The 27,598-nt window shown below is 40.4% G+C and overlaps 1 protein-coding gene across 2 annotated transcripts in view; it reads left to right on the top strand.

Moving 5' to 3' along the window:
• Positions 1 to 27,263, top strand: part of ZZEF1 (zinc finger ZZ-type and EF-hand domain containing 1) — a 58,811-nt gene extending 31,548 nt beyond the window's left edge. Inside the window, exons 30-55 of one of the 2 annotated variants that reach the window (XM_082068810.1) lie at positions 170 to 334; positions 1,427 to 1,546; positions 2,026 to 2,187; positions 2,822 to 2,951; positions 3,214 to 3,352; positions 3,561 to 3,726; positions 4,307 to 4,569; positions 5,585 to 5,757; positions 6,324 to 6,471; positions 7,561 to 7,700; positions 8,144 to 8,421; positions 9,504 to 9,678; positions 10,212 to 10,344; positions 10,742 to 10,938; positions 11,510 to 11,629; positions 11,821 to 12,009; positions 13,137 to 13,237; positions 13,684 to 13,819; positions 14,918 to 15,277; positions 17,040 to 17,183; positions 17,998 to 18,166; positions 20,025 to 20,123; positions 21,132 to 21,297; positions 23,073 to 23,223; positions 23,763 to 23,834; positions 24,184 to 27,263. In XM_082068810.1, coding sequence (XP_081924936.1) covers positions 170 to 334; positions 1,427 to 1,546; positions 2,026 to 2,187; positions 2,822 to 2,951; positions 3,214 to 3,352; positions 3,561 to 3,726; positions 4,307 to 4,569; positions 5,585 to 5,757; positions 6,324 to 6,471; positions 7,561 to 7,700; positions 8,144 to 8,421; positions 9,504 to 9,678; positions 10,212 to 10,344; positions 10,742 to 10,938; positions 11,510 to 11,629; positions 11,821 to 12,009; positions 13,137 to 13,237; positions 13,684 to 13,819; positions 14,918 to 15,277; positions 17,040 to 17,183; positions 17,998 to 18,166; positions 20,025 to 20,123; positions 21,132 to 21,297; positions 23,073 to 23,223; positions 23,763 to 23,834; positions 24,184 to 24,258 — 4,171 coding nt within the window. In that variant the 3' untranslated portion in view covers positions 24,259 to 27,263. The remainder of the gene's footprint in view (positions 1 to 169; positions 335 to 1,426; positions 1,547 to 2,025; positions 2,188 to 2,821; positions 2,952 to 3,213; positions 3,353 to 3,560; positions 3,727 to 4,306; positions 4,570 to 5,584; positions 5,758 to 6,323; positions 6,472 to 7,560; positions 7,701 to 8,143; positions 8,422 to 9,503; positions 9,679 to 10,211; positions 10,345 to 10,741; positions 10,939 to 11,509; positions 11,630 to 11,820; positions 12,010 to 13,136; positions 13,238 to 13,683; positions 13,820 to 14,917; positions 15,278 to 17,039; positions 17,184 to 17,997; positions 18,167 to 20,024; positions 20,124 to 21,131; positions 21,298 to 23,072; positions 23,224 to 23,762; positions 23,835 to 24,183) is intronic. The other variant, XM_082068811.1, reaches the window with a different exon arrangement.
• Positions 27,264 to 27,598: the final 335 nt, after the last annotated feature.

Genomic DNA, 27,598 nt, shown 5'->3' on the forward strand with positions numbered 1-27,598 from the left:
GAAAGTTTATCACCCACTCCAACTGCAATACACCACTGCTGAAATACACCAGAAAATTTAAATACCAAACTTATGTTTAACTAGTCAAGTAATTCTTGGCTGTGATTTATTTGGGTTACTTTAAGCACAATGTTTTGAAGTCCTCATAGATGTTTTCTGCTCTTCTTAGTGTTTTAAAGGTTCTTGCTTTGAGAAGATGCCAAGGGCAGGCTATTCTGGAAGTGCTCAAGACAATCCGGCGGTGCCTAAGCTCCCTTGGACAGCCACACTGTTTTCTTCCACCGTGTGTACTTTTCCTCTTAGAACTTCTAGCCTGTCAGAAAGATTTTACTAAGTAAGTAATTATTTATACAAGTCTCAGCCATGTGTCTTAGTCCCTGTGTTCTCCCAGTCATGTAAACTGAAAATGGTAGAAAGTTACTGCTTTTTAATTCACATGGATGATAAAAATATGACATGACGATTAGTTTTTAGGCTACTATGTGTATCTTGGGTGCTTCATTAAAAAAAAAAAATCAATTATTGTTTTCAAGTGGGACTTAGTTTCACAGTTATTCATCCCAGTAGTTACCACGTGGTTGAATCACAGTCTGGACACCTAGAAACATCTTTACAGTTCCAACCAGATCACAACAAACTCAAAAACATTGTAGGGTCTTCAGTTATTGCTTTAGTTGAAATTCCTATCTAATTCTAGATTGGTTTCTTTCTCATCCTGTAAAGCTGTAGTGATCTAGCCCATTTAGCTTGTAATTAGTTATGTAGCATTGTATCTTTAGAATTTTTGTAAATTAACATAATACCTATCTGGCAGATGAATTAACTTCCAAGAATGGTGCATGTTAGATCTTGTTAGTCAGCTATTTGCATGTTCATGAATTGTCCCAACTTTGGATGTGATAGAAGATAAATTTTAGGGTGGGGTGGTGTATTTCACTTGTGTGCCAGGGGCTAAAGTGATGGACGTGCCAGCCAGGGTCTGCAGTGCTGTGAGCTACGTACCAGTTACAGGGCGTGCCTGTACACACAGAAAAGAGAGACAAAAAAGTCATATCGGCTGTGTGTATGTGCAGTTGTTGTTCTAAGTAAGGTAAGATAATTTGAAGGGGTCTTTTTTCCAAATATTAGTTGCAACTAGAAAGAGCTATCTCAAAGCAGGAGCTAACACTGCCGTTCTGGTTCATGAACTTCAGTGGGATTTCTGTCGTGTTTGTGGACAGTGTTGGAACTCTGTCGGCTGGTTTCTCACTTGTCAAGAGCCTTTTGTGCTCATCTTGCAGCACACTGATTTCCTTTAAGATCTTGGTTAGATTTTTGTAAAGCACCTTTTTAATTTGAAGGAAGGTTCTATTGTTAGTGCCACGAGCACGCTACCTTAAATGTAACAATGAATTCTAGGCTACTAAACTGACTCTTTAATTTCTAGCTACTTTGGAAACTTGGAAGGCTGTGGTGCTGAGCTACACAAAGAGATTCGTGAGTCCTACTATCAGCTTGTTTTGTTCCTGGTGAATTCTGTGAAGGGATTTAGTACTATTAATGACAGGTACAGTACGTCGATTGTATTACTTGAGTTTGTTTTTTTTTTCCTGTTCTTCTTCATCTCCTCCCTTCTCATTTGTTGTTTATTGTTTACTGCCTCAATCAAATTTAACTGTACTTTGCAGAACTAAATAAGGAGCCTTGATCTTGTGATCAAAAATGCCATGTTAGCTTTTTATTACTACTACGCAGGAATGCACAATAAATTTCTCAGTGTTAAAACCTTGACTTATTGCCTAAGCTCTGTCTCAACTGGATCCATAAAGGACACAATCTTTATTTCAAATTGTGTTGGCTCTTCTTCTTGCTAAATTGTGTAAGCTTATGCCACAGTAAACCTGAATTTCTGCCACATAGTTAATTTAATGCAGAGTAAAGCCTGGAAGCCAGTGTATAGTGGTTGTTTTACATTTACTCCCCGAACAGACTACTTCAGTTTGAGGTTAGAGCCGTCATGTTTTGTTGTCTTGTGTTTTTATTTAGATCGTTGCTTCCTGCCTTATCGTGTGTGCAGACAACTCTCCTTCACTTTTTGGATATGAGTTGGGAGCCGAGCGATCTTTCCTTCTTTGTTGAGATTCAGTTACCACAGCTTCTTATGACTACATCACAAGAAAACATAAGTGTCCATGACAGTGTCATTTGGTGAGTCAGGAGTAACACAGCTTTCATGTGGCACTAACTATTGATACCAGTTTTTTTCAAGCAAGGCTCCTGCACTTTGTGCTGGAACAAGCAGTAAAAGTACTATTAACAAGTGTGGTATAATTTTGGCCAGTATACAAGGGCTTAACTAGCATTGCTAGTTCAAAAACTTAAAATTTTATCTTTAATGTGATTAGTGCTGGAACACCTCACCTGTTTAGCAATGTAGCAGGAGGGAGATAATGCTGGTTTGTGTCTTGATAAATACCAAATGTTTTTAACACCTGAATGTTGCAGTTTCATAGTGGTTGTACTTCTTGCAAATGGCAAATGTGAGGGCCAAAAAGCTTTTAAAACGTCTCAGCTGATCTGCCAGCATTAGCAAAAGCAGTTTGGATTTTCTGGTTTTGCACTATGGCTCCCCATATATATTTATGGACTTGTCACAGAGTTAAGAAGCAGGTGTCTGTGTGCTCATTTATTAACCAAGTGAACTGGAGTTCTCACAATTCTGTTTTTATTAGCATGTTATACCGCTTTGTTCTTTAAAAAAAAAAAATATATATATATATATATCCCTATTTATATTAGAGGGAAGCATTCAAACGTGATTTTGCGCTTGCTTTTCCTTTAGTCAGTGGAGTGAAGAAGATGAAATTGCAGACTACAAGCAGAACTGCGAGTGGATGGATGAATGTCAGGATGTGATGTTTGAGGCCTGGTACGAAAAGATAGCTCAAGCTGACCCAGAGAAGCAGAGAAAGGTGACCTCATGATTTGCTTATTTATCTGCCAAAGGGCCAAACAGGAGACTTTTAAAAGCCTAACGGGGAGAAAAGAATCTGGCTTAAACTGGTTATTCATGAGCTGGATCCCTGGCTCCCTGTAGGCCTTCAAAAGTCTAATATGATGAAAAGATCCCCTTCCTTTTTTTGGAATGGGAAGTGTTCTTCTTTCTGTCTAAAAAGAGCTTTCTCAAAGCTGGAAAATAATTCTCAAGTAAATTGTGTCCATTTATTGCTCTAGATGCACATGTTTGTTGCTCGTTACTGCGACCTGTTGAACGTGGACATATCCTGCGATGGCTGTGATGAAATTGCACCGTGGCATCGCTACCGCTGTCTGCAGTGCAATGACATGGATCTGTGTAAAACTTGTTTTCTTGGTAAGAATCATTTTAGAAAAACACTCAAAACCCTGTACTCAAAGGTAAAATAGCATCTGCTGAATTATACATAAAATAAAGGGAAAGACTTTTCTTCTGGAAATTTTACAAATGTTTAGCTTTTCCTAATCTGAATGTGAACTTGACAACAAGAAAGATCCTTTATCAAAAAGGATCTACAGGGAAATCTTAAAATATTTCTTTACAGGTGGAGTTAAACCCAAAGGTCACGAGGATGACCATGAAATGGTTAACATGGAGTACGCCTGTGATCACTGCCAAGGAGTTATCATAGGTCGGAGAATGAACTGCAACGTGTGTGATGACTTTGACCTTTGCTATGGATGCTATTCCGCAAAGAAATATTCCGACAGGTATTCAAGATGTCATTTTTGTTTCCCCTGCTTCACTTGGCAGAAAAGCAATAGTTAGCAACCAAGTCCAATCTGTCATTCTTGTGTTACTTTCTACAAAGTTGTGCCCCACATCAGAACATCTAGTTGATGTCCTTTGGAGAAACGTAGCAAATATAGGACCAGTTCAGCAAAAATTTCTGTGGTTTGGAAACCTGCCCCAACCTCTGAAGTAACTTAGTAGCAATTGTTTTCTAGCCATGGCTGTGAGAGTTGCAGAAAGAGAGTTATCAGCCCCGAATGACAGAAGAAGTGGATGGTGCTGTGGTTGGGCAACGTCAGTTTTGGTGCTTGACATGAAAGATCTTAAAAAAATTGCATTTCTAGAGCAGGAGCTCTTGTGAAAGTTCAAGTTCTTTTAAACAAGCACTGTTGAAGTCAGCGAGGCTCTGATAGTTTACAGTACTTGAAGATCTACAGTTTCAACCTCTGAAATGTGTTGTTTTTTTCATAGTTTTTTGTAAAGCTGTCATGTTTTACTAACTGCATTGGTTAGCGAGAAAGCAGCTGCATTTCAAAATGAAATTCCTTCTTCTTTCAGCCACTTGCCCACTCACAGCATCACTGTGTATCCCATGGTGACTATTCGCATCAGTGACCGACAGAGGCTCATCCAACCCTATGTCCACAACTATTCCTGGCTGTTGTTTGCAGCTTTAACTCTCTACAGTGCGGATCTGGCAAATGGGGAGGAGGTGGAAGGAGAGAAATTAGATTCGCAGGTCCTCGGTCATGCCAGAGTCCTGCAGCATCAGTGCATCCAGCTCATCGGAGACTGCTTGCTGAAAGCCCAGCACGGAAAAGGTGAGTCAGCTCCTCTTTCACCGAGACAATGCTGCCCAGCAAGCGTCCGAAAAGTCTGTGATTACTCACTTGGAAGTTTCCAAAGGAAAGGGGAAGCTACTGTGTACTTCACTGAGAATAACTGTTTATGTAGAAAGCAAATGTAGAAACAAGTGTCGTTTAGCGTTGGTGGAACATGGAAAATAGGGATTGGAGACAATTTATTTTATGCTTACGTAAATACTGAAGACAGCTTGGCAACTCTTTGGTTGTATTTTTTTCTTTTTTTCCTTCTTGGATGTTGCAAAGGGGCCGGTCAGTATAACTTTGTGTCCTGTTACTAACACGTCACTGACACCTGAAGGACTTGAAAGAAAGCAAATAACTTGTTGGAAGATGTTTTTTGTTCTGCACCTCTTGGCAAGAGTTTTTGAACCTTATTTGAGGTGTGAGATAAGTTTCTGGGAATGATGTCTGTTTGTCTGGAAATGAGGATTTCTGTGAACTTGGATCTACTACAGAAAATTGGGTGATACAATAGAGACCAGTGTTGAATACATGAAAAATTCTAGACTCAAATTCAAATAAGTTTACTGGTGCTCTTTTTGAGTAGCTCCAATACAGCTGAAATACCACCACCACCACCAAATACTTATGTGTACTCGTGATTTAAACTGCTTGTTTTTAATGTACAGTTTTATTGTATAAATATTTAAGTGGTCAGAGGATTAAAAGCTAAGACAAACTTCATTTACCTTTCATAATTTACACTGTTGGGAGGTATCTCTAACACTTTCTTGAATTAATTAATACTCCTACCCTGATGGTGTCTTCTTGAAGTTGAAAATGCCACTGCCTGTTCTTCGCAATATTGTTTAATGGAACTACATAATTAAGTGAACATGATGGGGAACATCTTTGATGGAGTTGACATTCAAAAGACGTTTGCAGTTGTCTTTCAAAATGCTTCAGTTCTGCTTGTTGCCCTTCTTGCCACTCAACAGCTGAAGAGCTTTTATAACTTTCTTACTTTCAGGTCTGAAAAATTTAGCTCTCCTCTGCATGTTACCAGAAGGTGAATCCTTCTCGGAGAACGACACTGTCTCAGTCAGCCCTCCCACAGATGATGCTCCAAAAAGTCATGCTGGTGATAACACAGGGAAGGGAGGAGATGAGAAACCACGCACAGGCGCTTTTATGCATTATAATGTAAGTACTGTTATTTACAGAATCCCTGATATCAGTTAGTTGTGTGTTCTTCAGGAGCTTAAACATCCTATTCTGACCATGCAACTGAAATAACGGATGGTAATGATTTCACTTGTAGGGAAAATTTGAGGGGCAAGGGGACTGCAGTTGGTTGCTTCATTTTTTTTAGGTCCAGCTGATGAAAAGCAAAGGTCTCACCTCATGATCTGGCAGGCAACTGATTCACAAAAGCGTTGGAGGGAAGGGCCAAAGGACATTCTTTCTGAAAGGGTTGTCATTCCCCTAGTTGTTTGTGCTGTTAAGTCAGGAGAACAAGCTTTCTACAGTTTTATACAGTGTATAAAACTATTACAGTGTGATAATTTATGCATAGAGATACAAGCAAAACAGAAAAATGTATTTTCACTGCATGGAAGCTTAAGATATATTTATATCAATAAATTCTTAAACAATAAAAGGTTTTGATATTCAGGGAAAAAATATGTTCAAATGCAGATGACTGAGGGTTTCTCTCCATGGTTGTTTCTGCAGATGTTAAACTTTTAGTGCCTTTGTTTTAACTTTAGGGGAAAGAAGATGTTTGCAATGCAATCCAGTCTCCTGTGGAAGATAAAGTAGGACCACAAGGAAGTGAAAGCAAAGCTGTCTTCACAAAGAAAGCTGTTTTGAGACAAGAGTCAGACTTGTCTGGGGATGATAATGTTTCTCCAACAGGTAAAAGATTATGAAATATAACAAGGGCAAGTGTAGAGTCTTGCATCTGGGTAGGAACAACCCCAGGTTCCAGTATAAGTTGGGGAATGACCTATTAGAGAGCAGTGTAGGGGAAAGGGACCTGGGGGTCCTGGGGACAGCAGGATGACCATGAGCCAGCACTGGGCCCTTGTGGCCAGGAAGGCCAATGGTACCTGGGCTGGATTAGAAGGGGGTGGTCAGTAGGTCAGAGAGGTTCTCCTGCCCCTCTACTCTGCCCTGGGGAGACCACACCTGGAATATTGTGTCCAGTTGTGGCCCCTCAGTTCCAGAAGGACAGGGAACTGCTGGAGAGAGTCCAGCGCAGGGCAACAAAGATGCTGAAGGGAATGGAGCATCTCCCATGTGAGGAAAGGCTGAGGGAGCTGGAGCTCTGGAGCTGGAGAAGAGGAGACTGAGGGGTGACCTCATTAATATTTACGGATATCTAAAGGGTGAGTGTCAGGAGGATGGAGCCAGGCTCTTCTCAGTGACAACCAGTGATAGGACAAGGGGTAATGGGTTCAAACTGGAACACAAAAGGTTCCATTTAAATTTGAGAAGAAACTTCTTCTCAGTAAGGGTGCCAGAGCCTGGCCCAGGCTGCCCAGGGAGGTTGTGGAGTCTCCTTCTCTGCAGACATTCCAACCCGCCTGGACACCTTCCTGTGTAACCTCATCTGGGTGTTCCTGCTCCATGGGGGGATTGCACTGGATGAGCTTTTGAGGTCCCTTCCAATCCCTGACGTGCTGTGATTTTTTTGATTCTCTGTTCTTATGGACTTGGAACCAGATGTGTCTTATTCTGTTAATGACTAGTATTAGAATCACAATAGTAAAATGGCCTGTCCGTAGTACTGTCCTTTATGTTTTAATAGATGCTATAAATCTTTTTATCTGCTATCTTTTGTACACTTCTATAAAGACTTGCTTTTCAAATTCTTATATATATATATATATATATATTTTTTTTTTATGCTTAGGTTGTAATTTTAAAAATGAAGCTGTCGCTCATTTATTTTCTTTTTAATGTCATTTTGGGGATTTTCTTCTTTTGTTTTAATTTAAAAAGCAGATGACTACCTCTCAGAAGATTCAGCCCAGAAGCAAGCAGAGAAGGTTATAATGCCTAGCCAGGAACAAGTTTTTGCTGAATGCTCTCAGAAGAGGATTCTAGGACTGCTGGCGGCTATGTTACCACCTTTCAAATCAGTCAGTTCTTTTTACTTTCAGTCTGTTTATTTTTCTTGGTGTCACCAGGAAAATGCATAAAATTCATAGCGAATTAATTGTGGGAGATGGGTTCTTTTTGCTTACATGATATAAAATGTGAATCAGAATGTCTTAGAACATTTCACATTATTAAGGAATGGCAAGGGTTTGTTCTTGGGTGGGAGGAGTGGGAAGGGAGTTTTCATTTATCTGTAGATCAGTCTGTCTTAACTCTCTGACAGCTGCAATGCTTAAACCATCAACTTAGGTTTATGCGTCAGGTCAGCTTAACCGGTCAACAACAGAAACAGGAACCTGGTTTCTCATTTCCTTTTGTCCCATTTGAAAGAACACTAAAACAGAAGCTTTTTATATGTGCTGTGACTTTGGCTAAAAGTTTTGTTTTCTTTCCCTTCCTTACTGACATTTTTCTTTTTCCATAGGGCTCCACAATGTCTTTGATTAACCTGGAGCAGATCCTTCCACTGATGTTTCAAGTTGTAATCTCAAATGCTGGCCACCTAAATGAAACTTACCATTTAACACTGGGACTTCTGGGCCAGTTAATCCTGAGGCTTATGCCTGCAGAAGTGGACGCTGCGGTGGCCAAAGTTTTGTCAGCCAAACACAATTTGTTTGCAGCGGGAGATGGGTCTGCAATGCCAGACGGCTGGAAGACAACTCATCTTCTCTTCAGTCTAGGAGCTGTGTGTTTAGACAGGTGCTTTTTAATTTCAAACTATTTAATATTCAAACTACTCTCTGACCAATACTCTTTTGTGTGTACCTCTTGCATAGAGCCTTTTTAACAGAAAGTCAATTAAACCTGCACCCTGATTGTGGGAAGGGCTTAGCATCTGCAGCCCTTGTTGCAGTGAGAATCACTTGATTTCCTTCCAAAAGAAGGCAGTCTGTTGAATAGTGGCTTAATTTCCTGTGCTCTAGCTATGTAGCATGTTATGGTAGAAAAAGTAACCTTTGGAAAGTGGAGACTTTGAGGAAAACCAAAATACAGTCCTATTATTTAAATTTTCTTTGATATGACATTAATTCTCTCCTATTCAGTTGCATATCTCTTGTGTGACTTGGGAAAGGTGCAGAGTGTGTCATGTGTTAACAGTCACCAGTGCCAAGTTCTGGATCTGACCCTTTTATGTAAGAGTATTAGAGAGATTTTTGTGTAGTAAAATTGCACTGAAAGCAGCAAGGAGGAGCAGGGCAGATGTTCCATTTTGGAGATCTTGAGAAAGCTCTTAAGCACTCTAATGTCATGCCTGTTAAATATGAAAGTGTTATTTTTGATTGTAGCTATGTTTTACAGGGAAGGTTCATAAACTAATAGAAAAACATATGAAATTCAAAGGCAGAGGATCAGCTGAAGGAAAGGAGTTTCTCAAAGATTAACTTTAGAGCAAGGAGACCAGTCTCTAGATTATTTGTGTAGTCCACAGAGGGGGTGCAGGTAGTCATGTATGTAGGAAATAAACCACTTGCTGTTGTGCATAGAACTTCTGAGCTCTGAATTAACATTAGGAATTAGAGGTGACAGTGTTCAGGCTCACCTTGATTTGGGACTGCAAACCCTTTAAGAAAACAGAGTATTATTTATGCTCTCATGACGAAAACAAAACAGAATTCATGTGTCAGCTGGCATGAAAGCTTCAAATTTTTGGAAAAACAGTTGTATAATTATGTGAAAGCTGTAGCTGTGACAGACTAACGGTGATATGCTGTCTTGAGGAAAAATCATTTCAGGTAAGTCTGAGGTCAGCCCTCCTAATACCAACTGCTCTTGCTTTCCAGTCGTGTAGGTCTGGACTGGGCAAGCTCCATGGCAGATATTCTTCGATCTTTGAACTCCTCTGCGCAGTGGCACAATGTGATCGCTGCTTTCACTGACCATTGCATTAAGCAGCTCCCCTTCCAGCTAAAGCACACCAATATCTTCACTTTATTGGTGCTGGTTGGGTTTCCTGAGGTAAGTGGCCTATTGATACTAAAGGAAGCGAAATTGGTTAGAGCTTTTAGGTTTGTATTTCTAAACACTATGGATTTCATCCATTTGGGACAGCCATTATAAACTGTCACAACATGGTGTATGTCAGAGTTCACATCTTTCCACTTGCACACGATTAATGTTTATTTAATGAAGAATAATGTAGCTGGTTTTGCCTTGTATTTCTTGAAGTGCTTCTTGTAACTACCGTGACAAAACCAGCTTAGTATGAGTATTGAAAAGGGCTTTTTATACAAGCAAAATAAACCAGTGTCACTCATAATAGTCATAACTCTGATATATTGCCTAGGTAGCATTAAGTTCTTCGTTGTAGGCATTTCTTTTATAGAAAGGAACTGCTATTTGCTAAAGATCAGCAAACACCTGGCAGTGAGCAGATTTGCCAGCTAAAAAGTACAATATAAAGTATAAGTAAATGTAGCCAACATAAGAGAGAACTGTGTATTTACAAATAAGTATTGCAAAGCATAACTGAAAGTTTGCTGCGATTTCAGGTGCTGTGTATGGGGACTCGTTCTGTGTACATGGATAATGCTAACGAGCCACACAACGTGATCATCCTGAAGCATTTCACGGAGAAAAACAGGGCAGTTATAGTAGACATCAAAACCCGAAAGAGAAAAACAGGTTCTGTGACATTTTTATTTTATCAAAGAATTGCAGAGTATTTTCTTACAGTTTCTTATGGATACCCAAAACCATATCAATTTCAGGTCAGAATTTTCCCCATTTTAACTGTAAAAGACAACATGGACTGCTTGGTATGCTGTACTGTTTATGTGCAAATATGTGCAGACAATCAGGTGTTGCCAGAAGTTACTTAGGGGCTTTTTTAACTTGCATTGAAACATGAAATAGTTTCTTGACCGTTCAATGAATCTGAGATAATTTTAGTACAAGACCATTATTAGAAAGTACTTCACGTATGGATCATCTTCATGTCTCAGCTGACTCGTATCTACTGGTAAGAGATGATTTTGCATTTTAAATGACCTTAGTGGGTTATGTTTTCTCTTTCTTGCAGTGAAGGATTATCAGTTGATTCAGAAATGTGGCCAGGAGGGCAGTGATTCCCAGACCCAGCTCAGGCAGTACCTCCAGCACTTTGTTCTGATATCCACCCACCTTCTGCAAACCAGCATGGACAGCAGCTATGCTGAGGCCGTGGAAGCAACTTGGGTCTTGTCACTTGCTCTGAAGGGTCTTTACAGAACACTTAAGGTATCTTTTGCCTGACATGTAGAATATAATAAATAGAAGTTCATATTCTGCCTTGTGCTACAGGAACTTGGGTATTGACTAAGCACATTGGGGCACTAACACAAGGTCATTTCTGTCACATCTGGCTCTTCTTATCCCCCCTCTGCAGCAGGTTGAAAATGTTGCTGGGCTTTAAATATTTGTGAGTCTGAGGTGAAAGTTGGGTCACTTTTCCTCTGTGAGGGATGACTATGAAAGCTGAAGAAGAAATTTGTAGGGATAACACTTTATGGACTGAAGCTCACCTGCCCCTTTTCTTACTCTTGAAGTATCTGAAGCAGGGATCTGTATTTTTTTGGACTGTCAGATCAAAGCAGATATCCAGTTACTACTGTGTGTCATAGATGATACTCTTAAGGTATTTGAAGTGGGGATTTGTATTTTAAGGGTTTTTAGGGAAACGAAAGAAAAAAGATTCTCAGCGTAGTTCATCTGGGCAGGAAGTTTATCTGAGGCTGCGTGATAAGGCCTTGCGAGCTTGGTAATGCATTGTGCCCTTTTTACTTATTCAATTGTGTGTCTGTGTTTGTAGATTCATGGATTTAAGGAGATCCAAGCTGCCTTTCTTCAGTCTGGTTTACTCAAGCTTCTAGTGAAGAAATGCAGCAAAGGAACCGGCTTCAGCAAGACCTGGCTTCTCAGAGACTTGGAGGTAAGAAAAGTTACGTGGGAAATGGTGGGTTTGTGTTTTGGGATTTTCTTCATTTTTTTAGGTACTGTTTCTTTTTAGAATAACATGTTAAGCAGTGTCCAAGTCTTATAATGTTCTTAAAAAATGCTAGTTGCAGATACCCTAATAATATCTACAGCTGTCACACCATATGCTACCTTTTTTCTCTGTAGATTTTGTCAATAATGCTGTATTCCTCAAAGAAAGAGATCAGTTCCCTGGCTGAACGTGAAGATTCTGAATTGGAAGAAAGGGAACAAGATCAAGATGTGGAGCAAACTGTTGTTGGTCCTGTTGATTTAGAGCAGAACAAACTTGATCCTCTGGAGGGTTTGGATGAAGCCACCAAAATATGCTTCTTGGTACTTAAACTTAATTTTACCTCCATCAAAGTTACTATGAATTTGCTAGTTGCATATAATAGTTAGTAGTTTATATAGCAGTTATTCTTTTAAATTTAATGAATATGGGTGTGTGATTTCCATGTCACAGAATCACAGAATGTCAGGGATTCGAAGGGACCTCGAAAGATAATCCAGTGCAATCCCCCTGCTGTACCAGGAACACCCAGATGAGGTTACACAAGAAGGTGTCCAGGCGGGTTGGAATGTCTGCAGAGAAGGAGACTCCACAACCTCCCTGGGCAGCCTGGGCCAGGCTCTGTCACCCTTACTGAGAAGAAGTTTCTTCTCAAATTTAAGTGGAACCTTTTGTGTTCCAGTTTGAACCCGTTACCCCTTGTCCTATCATTGGTTGTCACCGAGAAGAGCCTGGCTCCATCCTCCTGACACTCACCCTTTAGATATCTGTAAACATTAATGAGGTCACCCCTCAGTCTCCTCTTGTCCAGCTCCAGAGCCCCAGCTCCCTCAGCCTTTCCTCACATGGGAGATGCTCCACTCCCTTCAGCATCTTTGTTGCCCTGTGCTGGACTCTCTCCAGCAGTTCCCTGTCCTGCTGGAACTGAGGGGCCCAGAACTGGACACAATATTCCAGGTGTGGTCTCACCAGGGCAGAGCAGAGGGGCAGGAGAACCTCTCTCAACCTACTGACCACCCCCCTTCTAATCCACCCCAGGATGCCATTGGCCTTCCTGGCCACAAGGGCCCAGTGCTGGCTCATGGTCATCCTGCTGTCCACCAGGACCCGCAGGTCCCTTTCCCCTACGCTGCTCTCTAACAGGTCATTCCCCAACTTATACTGGAACCTGGGGTTGTTCCTACCCAGATGCAAGACTCTACACTTGCCCTTGTTATATTTCATTACATTGTTCCCTGCCCAATGTATTGTTACCTAAAGGAAATAAACTAGAACTAGGTAGTGAACACTACAAAATTGCTGTACAAATGCAGATATTAGGTTCATTCATTCTCTACTTCTGTGATAGGTGGGAAAATAATGCCTAGCGCATCCTGAAAGAAACTCATTTTTCATTTTCACTTGCAATGTCTTTATTTTGATTTATGTTTTTTTAATTCTTCTTCTTCAGATGACACATGATGCACTTAACGCACCTCTCCATATTCTTCGAGCCATGTATGAGTTGCAAATGAAAAGAACAGATTCTTTTTTCCTGGAAGTTCAAAAGAGGTATGTGAAAGACTGGGTCCAGCAGGAAAACAACGTTACTAGATGTGGGTGGTAACCTAAAATCTAATACGTGCCAAATAGAAATTGTTCCAAGGATATGTTTTGGTTTTCATGTGTGAAAAAGTAAGGAAATAAACTCCCACTAAGTTGTATTTATGGATACAAGTCACCATCTTCTGAAACACATTGCACGTTCTTTTCAATATGATAACTCCCATATGAAGATCTACTATTGGAGAGCTTACATGTGGCTTCTAGTATCACAGCATGTTGTAGAGCCACTAGTTTTACAACATTTAAAACTAGTTAATACTATTTGATAAAAATAGGTAGAGTTTAATGAACCTTTCTAAAACAGGTGGAAAGGTTTAATTTGCATTTAATTGCACTAATTTAGTTTGCGTTATTTTCCAGACACATTATTTTATTCTTTTGCCTCTTTTAAGGTTTGATGGAGATGTAATTACAACAGATGAGAGGATCCGAACGCTGGCTCAGAAATGGCAACCCAGCAAGCGCTTGAGGTTGGAGGAGCAGAGTTCAAAAGCAGTAGATACAGATATGATCATCTTACCCTGTTTGGTACGTACATCTCCACAAAAAGGAGCAGTTGTGAAATAATCAATTTAGGCCTTGAGTAACTTCAGTTTTGTTTAGTAACTTCAAACCTGAGGGGTTTTTTTTAACATCTCAAGTAATCTGTTAATGTTTTATGTCAAAACAAATGAGCAGGTACAAGAAGCAAGTATTTCTTGCTTGTAATTTCTTCCTTAAGGAAGTAAGGGAACTTGATTCTCAGCTCAGGAAAACAAATTGTGATTGCAAACTGTAATTTCCTCTCCTTATACAAGAGAGATTGTATCTAATTACTGTAAGCTTATGCCATAAGTGTTTCTGGTTTAGCATATTATTGTTATCTTACAGTAATTTCAGCAGAACAAGGAAGCAATTAATTTGTCTTGTAAAGCAGATGCTACACCTGGAAGCTTGAGGCTTTGCATTCCATAGCATGGTCCCACAGCTCTCTGCTTTATTTTGGGTGCAGATTCCTGACCGTGTGGTATCACCACCACAGTTGTCTATCGGTTGCATAGCAAACAGGATCAAGAACTTCCTGAAGTAATTTTACATCACTGTAAGAAAAAAAAATTAGACCTTACAACAGCTCATACAGAGGCTGTGAAACATCCACCCATGGAAATTCTCCAAACTTAACTGGACAAAGCCTTGAGGAACCTCATGTCATTTTGAATGTGGCTCAGCTTTAAGTCGAATTTGGACCAAATGGTCTCCAAATGTCCCTCCCAACTTGCCTAATTCTATGCTTGTATTCCAAGGTCACAAATAGTGTGGCACTTTGTTGCTTTACCTCTGTAGTTCAGCTTAAATTAACACTTCAGGTTATAATTCTACTTGCTGTTTCTCCTTATATGTACAGTCATGAGTGTATCTGTGTATAGTGAAGTCTGTTGACATAAACGGTCTTTTTGAGGAATTCTGTCCCTGTAGGTATGTGAGAGATCAGACTTTCGTGTTCTTTGCTGCATCTGATTTCCCATATGTAAAAGCAAAATTAATTTGTAAATTCAGCTTGCAGTCTGATTGACTGGCCAGATATCCAAACAGAAGGAAGTAAATTGTTGAGAGCCTATTTTCAAAATTACATCTCCTTTTTTGCAGTCAAAACCTGTGCTCTGTGATAAAGCGACAGAAGAAACCAATCCGGTTGCCCAAAAACTGATAACCAACACGGAGAGTGACCTACAGCTCAGCTACGCCAAGCAGCGTCGCACCAAGAGTTCAATACTCTTGCACAAAGAGCTGGACTCTAGAAGTAAAAAGTCCGTGAGGGATTACCTGTATCGCGTCAATGAGGCAACAGCTGTTCTTTATGCCAGACATGTGCTGGCGTCGTTGTTAGCCGAGTGGCCAGATGATGTGGCAATAAATGAGGAAATCCTCGATCTTAGTGGCCCGGCCCACATGACATACATCCTGGACATGCTCATGCAGCTGGAAGAAAAGCAGTTGTGGGAAAAAGTAAGTGGATTTCACTGATGCATGTGAACAAGCCCCGTGCCTACATGCCATGAGACTCTGACTAATGAAAATACTTGCTGTTCCTTTTTTTAAACTAAATTGAAACTCCAAAATTTAAATTTGTTCTGAAGAAGCAGTTGGAATCTGTCAGTGTCTTAATGTACAGATTTTGTTAACAGAACATGGGAAAGCTAGCTCTGTGGAGACAACTCTTTCAGTTCTGAAAGAGCTCCATGGGAAAACAAATCTTATAGAGAAAATGGTAAAATAGGCAGTCTGTTTTGAAAGCTGCTTTTTGTTAGATCAAAATGTGTATATTATGGAAGTGATCTTGGAATTATAATAGGATGTTGTAATGAAAATGTCAGCTCAATGCTTTGCAGCAGTTGAAGCAAATCAAGTGCTGGGGATCTTCAAAGAAGGAATTAAAAATAAAGCAGAAGGCATTGGCATGCCACTGAACCAGCAGTGTGCTCTCTTCTGGACTGCAGCCTGTGATCTGACTCCCCATCTCATTTAGAAAAAAGAAGGATGCAGTACAACTGGAAGAGGTCTGGAGAAAGTGGGATTATTGTGGCCATGGAATAACTTTAGCGTGAGGAACCAGCTAGTGTTCTTTATCCTGGATCTTTGCCCTGTGGGGGCCTTGAGGGAGGGGGAGTAATTTCAAAGTCTGTTCCTGTTTCTCTGTAATTTCAAACCACTAAGCAGCATACAAAAGTTAACAGCAAGTATTATTCATTGACCCTCCCAGTAAGAAAACAAAGGAGTGTCAGATTAAGGTAATGAGTGGCAGGTCCAAAACAAACTGAAAGAAACTGGGGCTTGACAGAGTATGTCATTGAAATTGTTGCCACGGGGTGTTTATATAGGTTAAGAAAACAACAGGATGAACTGATAGAATAAATATCTGTCAAGGTGTATTAAATACAAAAGCACAGCCTTTGTCGTTAGGCTATTCTGCAAGTGCGTGGAGGCAAAGAACGCGTTCAGGGAACTATACTGCATACTGCCTAGGCTTTTTAAACTCCGTTTCCCCAAGAAATCCACTTCTGGCTGATTTGGAGATGAACCTTCTGGTCTGAACTAGTATTAAGTTTTATATGAGTTAGAAAACTGCAGGTGAAGACATGTAGTAGGTTGCTGTAACGACCTGGAAAGGGCCTTGAGTAGCAGGACTCCTCATTAAGAGCCTTTGTGTGCTTTTGAAAAATAAGAAAAAGTGGAGACTAAGATGTTTTTGAATTATCATTTAGTGCATCCTGATAGACTAAATGCTATTTTTTCATGTTTTTAGAGACACAGCTCTTGCTAGTGTTGTTCCTTTTTATACATGGAGTTGTACGTTTTGAAGACTAAAACATATGACACATCCTGTTCAAATCAAAACCAGTAGGAATAGAAGGTAGAGGTGTCTGTTTAGGATGTTAACAAAGTTGTTTATAGGTTTAGTTTACTGTTAATTATTTTATGGATTAGTCTCAATTCTAGCATTTGTGGAAACAGATCTAGGTAATAGCTCTCATGTTTTTATCCAATAAAGGCTGAAAGATCTGGAACAGAGGACAGAGTAAAATCTGCACTTATGGAGAGGACATTTGTAGACATTATATGTGAATTTGTCTTGTTTCTTGCTAGTAGCTTGATTCTCTCTTCCAAAACGTTGCGTGGCTAGAAATGAGTCTTGTGTCAGTCATCAGCGTGTTTGTAAATATTGTTTTGATAGTAAATTGTGTTTACATCACATGTTGCTTCTCCCCAGATTCTGCAGAAAGTGCTGCATGGGTGCAGTGAGAACATGCTGGGAACGATGGCGCTGACGGCGTGCCAGTTCATGGAGGAGCCCGGAATGGCAGTCCAGATGCGCGAATCCAAACATCCTTATAACAACAATACTAATTTTGAGGTAAATCGTACGTGTATCACAGTGCGGTGGATTTGCAGGACTTGAGGACTGACTGAAAACCATCAAGGTGGTTGGAGCAGAAGTCTCACCGTGTTCCATGTGTGTAGCCATGGGACTTCTGTGCCTGGAGCACCTGTGAAATACCTGTTCAGTCTTGCTTTTGAGGCTGATGCCAGATGACTGATGCCTTGCCCTGTGAAGAGATGTGTTCAATAAGGCACTTTAATGTAGTCCTAGTTCAATCATGTGAAAAGTGCATTACTTAAACATTTTTACTATGCATGTGTTTGAAGTCTTAATTTCTCCCTTTTGATCCAAAGGGCTGTTCCATTTGGCCTGTTACTTCCTTGTGCTGTTAGACGAAAGCTAGGAGTGGAGTCTTTCTCTCTTGTATTTCTCATTTTAGACTATTTTCTCCTGACACAAACAGTTTCTGATTCTCTTTTCTTGGTATTGTTGGAAAAGATTTTTCTAATACAGTTTGGTAAGCAATTGGGAATCTTAGGAGGTTCTTTTCCCTGCAGTTCTGACTCTTTAGATTTTTATTTTTAAGACATTTAGGTTCTGGCAATGAGCTCAACGTGAGCAGTGATTACCACTTTTAAAAAACCAAAGCTTTGCTAGCAATTAATTTTTACACTTTTAACAGCTAATGCAAACAATAGGCCATGCGTTACTTTTGTTAAATTAGTTTCCCATAAGAATAGCAAAGAATTTTTTGTTCCACATGGAGATGCTGCAATATTTGTTGTATCTCCCTTGTTTGTATGGTGAAAGTTAAGTAGCTTCTTGGTAATATGTGTTTATTTCTCAGGATAAAGTTCACATTCCCGGTGCTATCTACCTCTCAATCAAGTTCGACTCTCAGTGTAATACAGAAGAAGGCTGCGATGAGTTGCTCATGTCCAGCAGCAGTGATTTCCAGCAGGATCGGCACAGCTTCAGCGGGTCTCCGCAGAAATGGAATGATTTTGAGCTTCCAGGTGAATACGCCGTGTTTCAACATGCAAATGTATAGAATATTGCTGGTATCTAGGATGCTTGGGAGAAACCACTGAAGGATGACAATAAAATGCAGATGTTCGTGAGATGTATGGGGAAAAAATTCTCCTTTTCTTGTCCCAGTCTGTTTGCTCTGACACGCTGCTCTTGCATTTGTTTCTTAAAAGCAGGCTTATCTGTTGTTCTGCTACTTGACCTTTTTTTTCCACGCCGCAGTCAAAGCATGCACTTAGCTACTGGAAACAAATTTTGATCTTGATTCTGTTCCAAAAACAGTCCTTGCTCTGCATGATACTCGTATTGTTTCTGCCTTGTCTTACTTTCCACAGGAAGCACATTCTTTTTTTTTTATAAAGAAAAAACCAAACAGATAGTCTTATCTCCAGTCTCTGTGCTGTGCAAGTGCTCAGAGCACATGAAGTGTGTGCCAATGCCTTGTCTCCACTTGTTGCCACAGAGCATAGCTGAAAAAAAATCAGTCATTTGACTGGCAGCTTCAGGCTGTATATTCTCTAAGCAGGTTTTGATAGCACAGTAGCTGAAGGTCTCCATGGTCCCTGCTTCTCCTGTTAAATTGTTTTAACCCACTGAGCGCTGTGGCATTGCAGGAAGCTTTTGACTTCAAGTGCTGTCAGTAGCTGTAAATAGATTTAGGAACTTCCTTAGCAAAAGCTGTCTGTGTTACAAGGTGCTGGTTAGAAACAAATGTATGCTCTGTAGAAACATTTTGGATTTTTATGAACTTCTTCCTGTCCTCCTTTTCCTCCCAAATAATTACAGAGGTTTGCCAGGAAACTGAACTTTGAGGCCCATTGTTTCAGAGCAGCCTTGGCTGTGAAACTTGAGTTACACCTTGTGAAACTTCAGTTCCAGCCAAGGCTGTCTGGATTAAGGCTCTGGATTTCACTGAGCAGGCTGTAGCTGAAACCAGACATTTGAAGGATTCTGGGCTTTTCATTTGGTGGATTTCTCAAGACTCACATAATCACAGAATGTCAGGGATTGGAAGGGACCTCAAAAGCTCATCCAGTCCAACCCCCCTGCTGGAGCAGGAACACCCAGATGAGGTTACACAGGAAGGTGTCCAGGCAGGTTTCGAATGTCTCCAGAGTGGGAGACTCTACAATCTCCCTGGGCAGCCTGGTCCAGGCTCTGACACCCTTACTGAGAAGAAGTTTCTTCTCAAATTTAAGTGGAACCTCTTGTGTGCCACTTTGAACCCATTGCCCCTTGTCCTATCACTGGTTGTCACCGAGAAGAGCCTGGCTCCATCCTCCTGACACTCACCCTTTAGATATCCATAAACATGAATGAGGTCACCCCTCAGTCTCCTCCAAGCTCCAGAGCCCCAGCTCCCTCAGCCTTTCCTCACACGGGAGATGCTCCACTCCCTTCAGCATCGTTCCATCAGTACTCCTCAGAGTAGGAGAGAGCAGTGACTCCATTTCTTTATTACAAGGGGAACAGGGGTTTAGATTTATTTTTTTTTAATCCTAAAAAATGTTTTCAAAATTTTTCATCTTCTTGTAACTTTGGAAATTGTGGTTCCTGATGAAAGCTCGCATGCTTGTCCCAGGGTGATAGGATTTTTCATGGAACAGAAGGGAATTGTCAGTGTTAACCAGATCTAATATTACAGAGCACCATAGGTAAGGATGTGTTTTGTTTAGCATTACAGCTAATTCCCCGTGTTTGTGAAGCTGTAGACGCTACAATGACAAGAACTTCGTGAACGTTCCACTGCCTGATTGTAAAACAGTTGAGCCTTTTGAGAGTTCTTTTGCTTTTAAGTAAAGTTTAACAAAGTAATGTGGATTTTCTTCCTTTCCTTGTACACAGGAGACACACTCTATTACCGATTTACTTCTGACATGAGCAACACTGAGTGGGGTTATAAGTTTACGGTGACAGCAGGTCATCTGGGAAGGTTTCAGACAGGTAAGTGTTGTGGTTCAACCCCAGCTGGCAATAAACCTCACGCAGCCACTCGCTCATTCCCCCTGCAGTGAGATGGGGGAGAGAATCAGAGAGTAAAATTGAGAGAACTTGTGGGTTGAGATAGAGACAGTTCAATACGTAAAGCAAAAGCCACACACACAAGCAAAGGAAAACAAGGAAATCATTCACCGCTTGCTATAGCAGCTATTAGGAAGAAAAATAACTTGATCCCAGCTGAAACCAGGACAGTACGTGGTGTTCAGAATGTATCTGAAAGGACTTTTTTGGAGTTATTTTGCTGAGCTTTGACAGACTTGTGGTTATCCCTTTTTTTTTTTACTTAAAATTTGCTTTCTCCAGTGTTTTGGAAATAATCCGGTTAGCTTTGTTCAACTTGAAACTTGACTAATGTCTTTTATTTGCTGTGACTTTATGCTAGAAATACCAAATCTTCACAGAGGCTTGGAGATAACAATTATAATAATGTTATTTGTATTCAGAGTCTTATTATATGGCAGTAATTACACGCTGGATTTAGTAAACACTCCAAGGTGCTGTAACTGAAAACAAATAATTGTAATTGTGTTTTTGAAAAGCAGTTATCCATTAGAATAGGCTGCTTCTGGATCTAATTTCTCAATATGGCATGAAGGGTTTTATTAGTTCATTTCAGAGCTTAAATATTTTTGATTAAATTGAAGCTGGTGGATGATTCACAATGAGCAAAACTCTACTGCACATCACACAATAGTGAGGAGTTGTTGTGTTTGCCTTATTTGGGCAAAACCTTTTATTTCAGGTAGGATTCTTTCTAAGCTTTTTGCCCCAGAAGAGACTTGTGATGTCATGATGTAGTCTAGAATGATCTCAGATTTATTTTGCTTTGTAATTTGTGCAATATTTGTTATTTACCAAAGCAATACTTTAGTATACAAAGAAAACTGAGCATATGAACAGGATGGGTCCCTACAAAAGTAACACCTGTTTCAATTTTTCTTTTTCTTCCAGGGTTTGAAATTCTAAAGCAGATGCTGTCTGAGGAAAGGGTGGTTCCTCACCTCCCCCTGGCCAAGATCTGGGAATGGCAGGTGGGGGTGGCATGCCGGCAGACCGGGCACCAGCGCCTCAAGGCCATCCACCTGCTCCTCAAGATCGTGCAGTGCAGCGCCCAGAGGTAAGGGCGCTCTTCTGCGGCGTGCGCTAAAAAGCAAAGGGCAAGACAAGAAAAAGGGACTAAGCTGGTCAAATTTTGAAGCCAGAAACCCATGATTTAAAGTAGAAGTTCTTAATTTGCCTTTGGGATGCAATTCATAGTGCCTTGACGGCAGAAACTTACTATAAGGTGTTTTTTTTGAAAACATTTTTTTTCTCCGTTCTTGGCTTTTAAAAGAAGTCAAATGAATTTGGATTTTGTTGTAAAGAAAAATGAATCACCCCGAAACAAGCCAAAAAGATTTCAATTAATTTTCTAGAAATTTAATCTCTTGGTGTGAGTAGTACTTCAGAATTAAGGTGAGGATGGAATAATCAGAGAATCATTTCAGTTGGAAGAGACCCTCAGGATCATCAAGTCCAACCACAGCCTAACTCCAGCACTAACCCATGTCCCTAAGAACCTCATCTAAACGCCTTTTACACCCCTCCAGGGATGGTGACTCCACCACTGTCCTGGGCAGCCTGTTCCAATGCCTGACAATTCTTTCTGGGAAGAATATTTTCCTAGTATCCAATCTAAACCTCCCCTGGTGCAACTTGAGGCCATTTCCTCTTGTCCTATCACTTGCTAGTAAACTGGTGAAATGATGATCTGGTTCTCTATAAAGCACATAACTTTTAAATTATTATTTTTAGTTGTACCACTAAGCCTGTAACTGAGTTTCAGAAGGCGTAGGTGTGCTAATGCTTAAGTATGCATGGCATGGCTATTTCTTATGAAAATATACAATCAAAAAAGCATTGAGCTTTTACATCATCTTGCAAATGTGTAGAGTCACGATAACTCAGTAGCAATGCTGGAAAGACAGACAACCGTGCTGGAATGCTGAAACTTATCTCGGTTATGTCCTTCCAGTTCAGAACAAGCAAAATCATGAAAACAACAGCATCCTACTAAATTACTTTGATAAAGAGAAGTCAAAAAGTACATTCACATATAGGAATAAAACCGGACAATTACATAGAACTTACATTGTAAGAACTTAACATTTGTAAGTTTTAGAGCAATCCACATCCAAGCCTGAAAAAGTGATTTGGGTATCGCTCATAATCACTGATCTATTATACTTTCATGTTCCTTTAGTGTTTTTTCATCAGAGAATGTCTGCTTTGTCCTGCGGACAACAAATTTAATTGCTAAAAGATCAAGTGTCCGTTGTGCTTATAGTATTTAATATTTTTCTTCTGTTAATCTGATGATAGATTCTGAAATTGAGTTTCCCCCCATTGAATTATATTTGTCATCCTATCTGTATGAGTGACATTTGGACTTGGTAGCTTTAACTTGAGTAGGAAGGAGACAGGGTTGGAATTGTTTGTAAAGCTATAAATCAGTTTTTGTCTCTCTGCCCCATACAAGGGCATCACCTGCCCAGTGCTGTAGTTCAGTATTGTAGAATTTCAAGCAGTGGAGCCAGAGCATTTAGCAAAGTGATGTATACAGGGTTTTATTAAAGCCTTCATTTCAGGAGGCCACTCAGTTTTAGAGAAGTCACTTAGACATATTCATGGATATGAGGTTTTCTCCACTTCACTGGTTCAGAATGAAATTTGTTGTGCTGAAACACCTGATTGAATTCAGATTTGAAAATGCTTCTTGTGTTTCATCCTTCATTTATACATCTGTCAAAACTGTGTGGTATTATACTCTTATTTTTTTTTTCCCAGAAACCGGCCTAAGATGATGGTTACTCGTTATTTCATCTCTGTTTCATTTAAATTCCTTTTTTTCAGGGACTGTGACCTCACCTTGTTGAAGCCACTTTGGCAGCTTTTCACCCATATGGAAAACAACTTGTGTCATGACATGGCCAAGCCTGGTATTCTCCTTCCTCTCCATCGTGCACTTGCAGAACTCTTCTTCGTTACGGAAAACAGAGTTACTGTAAGCGGCTCCTGCTTTTTTATCCCTCCTTTCCCCAGTGGTGGGAATGATGTGTAGTTCAGTGTTAAATTAAATGCAGTTTTGCTTTATCTTGACCAAGTTCATCAGAGCTTTAGAAACATTAAATGCTTCAGAAACATTAACAGCTTTATCTTGTGGAGTCTGGTAGCAAATTCCAATAGAGAGAGGTCCTGTTGCCTCAGCCGTCATGGGACCTTTAGTAATAGTTGTGACTTCCTCGTGCGATTAAAGCAGTAGGCCCTGAAGCCACGCTTCATTCTGAGAGGAATGCAGATTTAATAATTAATTGAAAGGCATTTGAATGTGGTTCTCCTTGAGTTGATTCTGAACATTACATATGAACAGTCTGTAATGAACTGATTTCTGTGGGCACAAACTGTGTCCGGGAGAGTCTCGTGTGTGGTTCTGGTACTTCGGATTCTTGTGGACTGTTCTAATGATCAGCATTTGAATGTTAATTAGTAGGACGATATCTTTGGTAGAAACATTGGTGTTCATTGAATCCTTTCTGGCTGCAGGAGCTTGGATCTCTACAGGAGTATTTGCTTGCCTTAAATACTGAAGATCATCTTCATCGCTGCACAGCACAGGTACAAATATTGCACAACCCCAGAGATGTGTGGTTCTGTGATATTTTTCTGGTAGATGGAGATAATGAACGATTTCTGATTGCCCAGTTTTATAAAATAGATGTACTTGGGCTTTACAATGCTGTGACAGGCCTCTGCAATTTGTGAGGGAACTACGCAGAAGTGCTGTTCTCCATTAACAGTCGGATTATGTGCCACAAACCAGATATTCAGTGTAATCGGGTGTATCTCAACAGGATGGTTATTTATCTATTTATCTACTTCTGTTTAATTTCGTAGAAGGATTTCTTTACAGTTTTGGACTGGGGAGAATCTCTGGCGTGACTTTGTTTTTCCTTCTCTCTCCTAGGCCCTGAAAAACATTGCTGCTATCAGCCTTGCCATTAATTATCCAAACAAATCAACAAGTTTCTGGAATGTTTAATACTGGCTCAGGCCGGAGTGCATGGGATATAGAGTAGTTTGTCCATAAGAACCTTGGAACAAACATCTTAACTTCGTTCAGGAAAAGTTCCTTCAGCTTCAGTGTATGAGCACTCTGCAGCCTTCCTTCCTTCCTTCCACCTCGATGTAGAATTTGTAAAAGTAAAAGCGCACTTCAATGAAAAAGCACATCTTGAAGTAACTCACGCGTCGCCTACAGTTATGTATTCACATATTGTAGCATGTTAGAGTAAACAGAACAATATACTTTTTTTTTATTCAGAGGAAGTAAACGAAAGGAGATAGATGAAGTTTGAGAATGGGAGGCCCCTGTCTTGGTATCATCTGCTCCCGGGGAAACTTGTTGATGGAACGTGACAACTTGGAAAATATTGCTGAATTCAGAGGGATGCCGTCAGCAGCATCTAATATAAATCATTGAAGTGAAACAGGCAAACCAGAATCTGGTGGGCTGATGCAGAAATGGTCCACACTTGAGGCCCGTCGTGTTTGCTTTTGCTTTGAAGGCTACTACCCAAGGAAAAGAACCTTAATCCTCACTAAGCTGCAGGTTGTAAAACAAATTCTGGGTGATTCGCATAGCAGTTAAAAGGATTCCAGTTTCACAGCATCTCCTGCAAGAGGTTAATGTTTCTCCTGTTCTTTGATTCAATCAGCTGGATCATCTGTTCTTACCTTAATTTATCTCCGATGTGTTATTCTAAATAGTACATTGTTCTAGTGCAGAGAGCAGAGACTGGTGCCATTCACAAAGCAGTGATGATATGAAGAACTGAGGAACTCACTTTTTGTCGAAGATCACATCTTTACAAGAAATTATTAATGAGGTTTTTTTCTTTCATTATTTTGGCACTAGTGGCTCAGGAGGTCCGTCTTGGCAATGTTGGGAACCCCGTCTCCCAGCACTCAGGGTGGGGGTTAATGATCAATCCAGTCTCATAGAGCAATAACTGCATTACTCTTAGTGAACATGGAATGAATCGCAGACCTTCTATGCTGAAATAAATTGGCTTTCTTCCTACTCAGTTACGCTGGTTATTCCCTTTCCAAAGAGTTTAAAAGAACAGAGAAGGATTTGGGGGTGTATTTTGTGTACCATTATACAGTGTGTAGAGCTGGCCTTGTCAAGTATGAATTCAGAGAGCTTTTTATGCTAATTCTTCTTCCCTTCCTCACCTCAACATTAGAATGGGAAAAAAAAGGCAACCAAAAGCTTCAGTGGTAACTGGCTGCCAGTGGTGTAAAGGCAGTGGCTCTGTCAGGAGGGAATATGCTTATTGACCTTCTTGTCCAAAAGGTGAGTGGTACCTAAATAACAACATGCAGCCTGCACAGGAGCACCAGTTTGGGGCCTGACCTCTGAATTGATGGTCTTATCAGCTGAAGCTGGAATTTCAAGGGTGGTCTAAACTCCCTCTGAGAGGGAAACGTGCAGTAATCCATCCCCTTTTTTTGGATGGCCCCTAGTGCTGCACTTAAAGATGTTTTGACTTCTGCTCAGCCAGGTGAGTGCAAAGCAAATGCTTCTTGAGGGGATGATGTTGAACCGGAATGTGATTATTCCGCCTGAAATACTTAAAACTGAAGCCCAAGAAGCACTGCGCTGAGACCATTGCCCTCAGCAATGGAGTAGCCATTTGAGTAAACAAGAACAGCAGAATTCAGGAAAAAAGTACTATTTATCAAAGAGATACTGCTCTGCAACCCCTCCTCAAGTATCCTGTGGTTGAAGATTAAAGCCCTCCTACTTTCCAGCATGATAGCACGATGGGAAGGGAATTATCAAAGTTGTGGCATATCTAACATGGATCATTTTGTTCCCACATCCAAGTAACATGTTTGAGTTTGTGATCTCGCTGCAGCGGTGTCTGAGAGATCCCTGAGACACCAACTGCTCCTGACATTGCAAAGAGATTCAGAGAACAGGGAGTTGCTCCACCAAAACCAGCCATTCTCACATCTGCTTTAGGGAGCCCTATCAATGGGACAGGTGAGCATCTGGAACTTGCTCTCCTGGAGCAGCAGGACTTTCCATTCACCCTGTGAATCCACGGCGGAGCAGTCGAGGAGCCGCCGTGGGCTGGTTTGCTGAGGATGGAGCCGCTGGCATCTACCTGCTGTGCTCAAAGGAGGCTTTTTTGGTCATTTTTACATCACGGATGAAGACTGTAAATAAACCATTCACAGAACCTGCCGTGGCTCTATCACATTCACATTTTTTTTCCGTCTAACTGCTTTTTTTGCTTTGTGTACGAAGACGTGAGGCTGCAAGGATGACACAGGAGTGGCCAATGTTCTTACCAGGTGTCCCCTTCCTTCCTCTACCAGCAGAAACTGGCCTCAAGTTGTTTGTCTTGTCCTGAAGGGACCGTCTAGGAACAGTGTCCACTACATATAATTTCTACCCACTAGATGGAACTGAAGGACCGTGACCTGAGTTGACACTGGATCTGTTGCTGCCTTACAACTCAATCATTCATTAAGGATTTTTTAAGAGACAACACTGATTATTTTTTGTTTTCCTTCTGATAACTTTAAAGGAAGAGGAAGAGAATTCCAATAATGAATAGTCACAATCAATCACATTTCGAAAATCTTGCAGCAGTTTCGAGTGGATGCAGATGATACTATTGAATAGTATAAAACTGTCTGGAAAACAGGTATGCTGAAAAAAATGTGCCTAATATAAAAAAAATCAACAAACCCAAGTTGTCCTGCCTGAATCACCTACAATGTGTTTAAAAACAAACCATATTGTTCCTAATGATACATTTGACTTGCTTTCATTAAACACTTACAAAAGAGAGTTTTATAATTTCTTTTCTTACGGGTTTACTACTTTGCAATTTTTATCAGTTGTTTAAAATATATCAGACCTTTATTCCAGTTCAGTTCAACATGTAAAAAGAAAGCTACAGATGTAGGTAAAATATGCAAATGAAGAGAAATATATTGTAAAAATTCTATAAAAACAAAGAAGTACAACGTGGTGTCTGTTTTTTTGTTTGCTCTTTCTTCTTTCCTCACTGACTGTTTAAAGCTTGACTTTGCAGTGAGATCAGGGGGTTTCCTGCAGATCTTCATTTCCAGTGCCTGTGAGCAAACCTGCTTTTCCTGGTGGGCTCAGTATATATCTGATATTGTATAGACCTATGTAGGGTACGTAGTTCGGGAGTCCTCTCTTAAATTCCAGCCCTGCTGTTCACATTCCAGTGGCCTTATCAGAAAAGCCAAGTTTTCCCTTGGATATCTATTGGCTTTGGTGCCCGCATTTATTCACTTTCAGACCTGCAACGCACATCTGGGGCCCCAGATGTCTC

Source organism: Streptopelia decaocto (assembly GCF_964273445.1).
Source record: "Streptopelia decaocto genome assembly, chromosome: 18".
In the NCBI taxonomy this organism is placed as follows: domain Eukaryota; kingdom Metazoa; phylum Chordata; class Aves; order Columbiformes; family Columbidae; genus Streptopelia; species Streptopelia decaocto.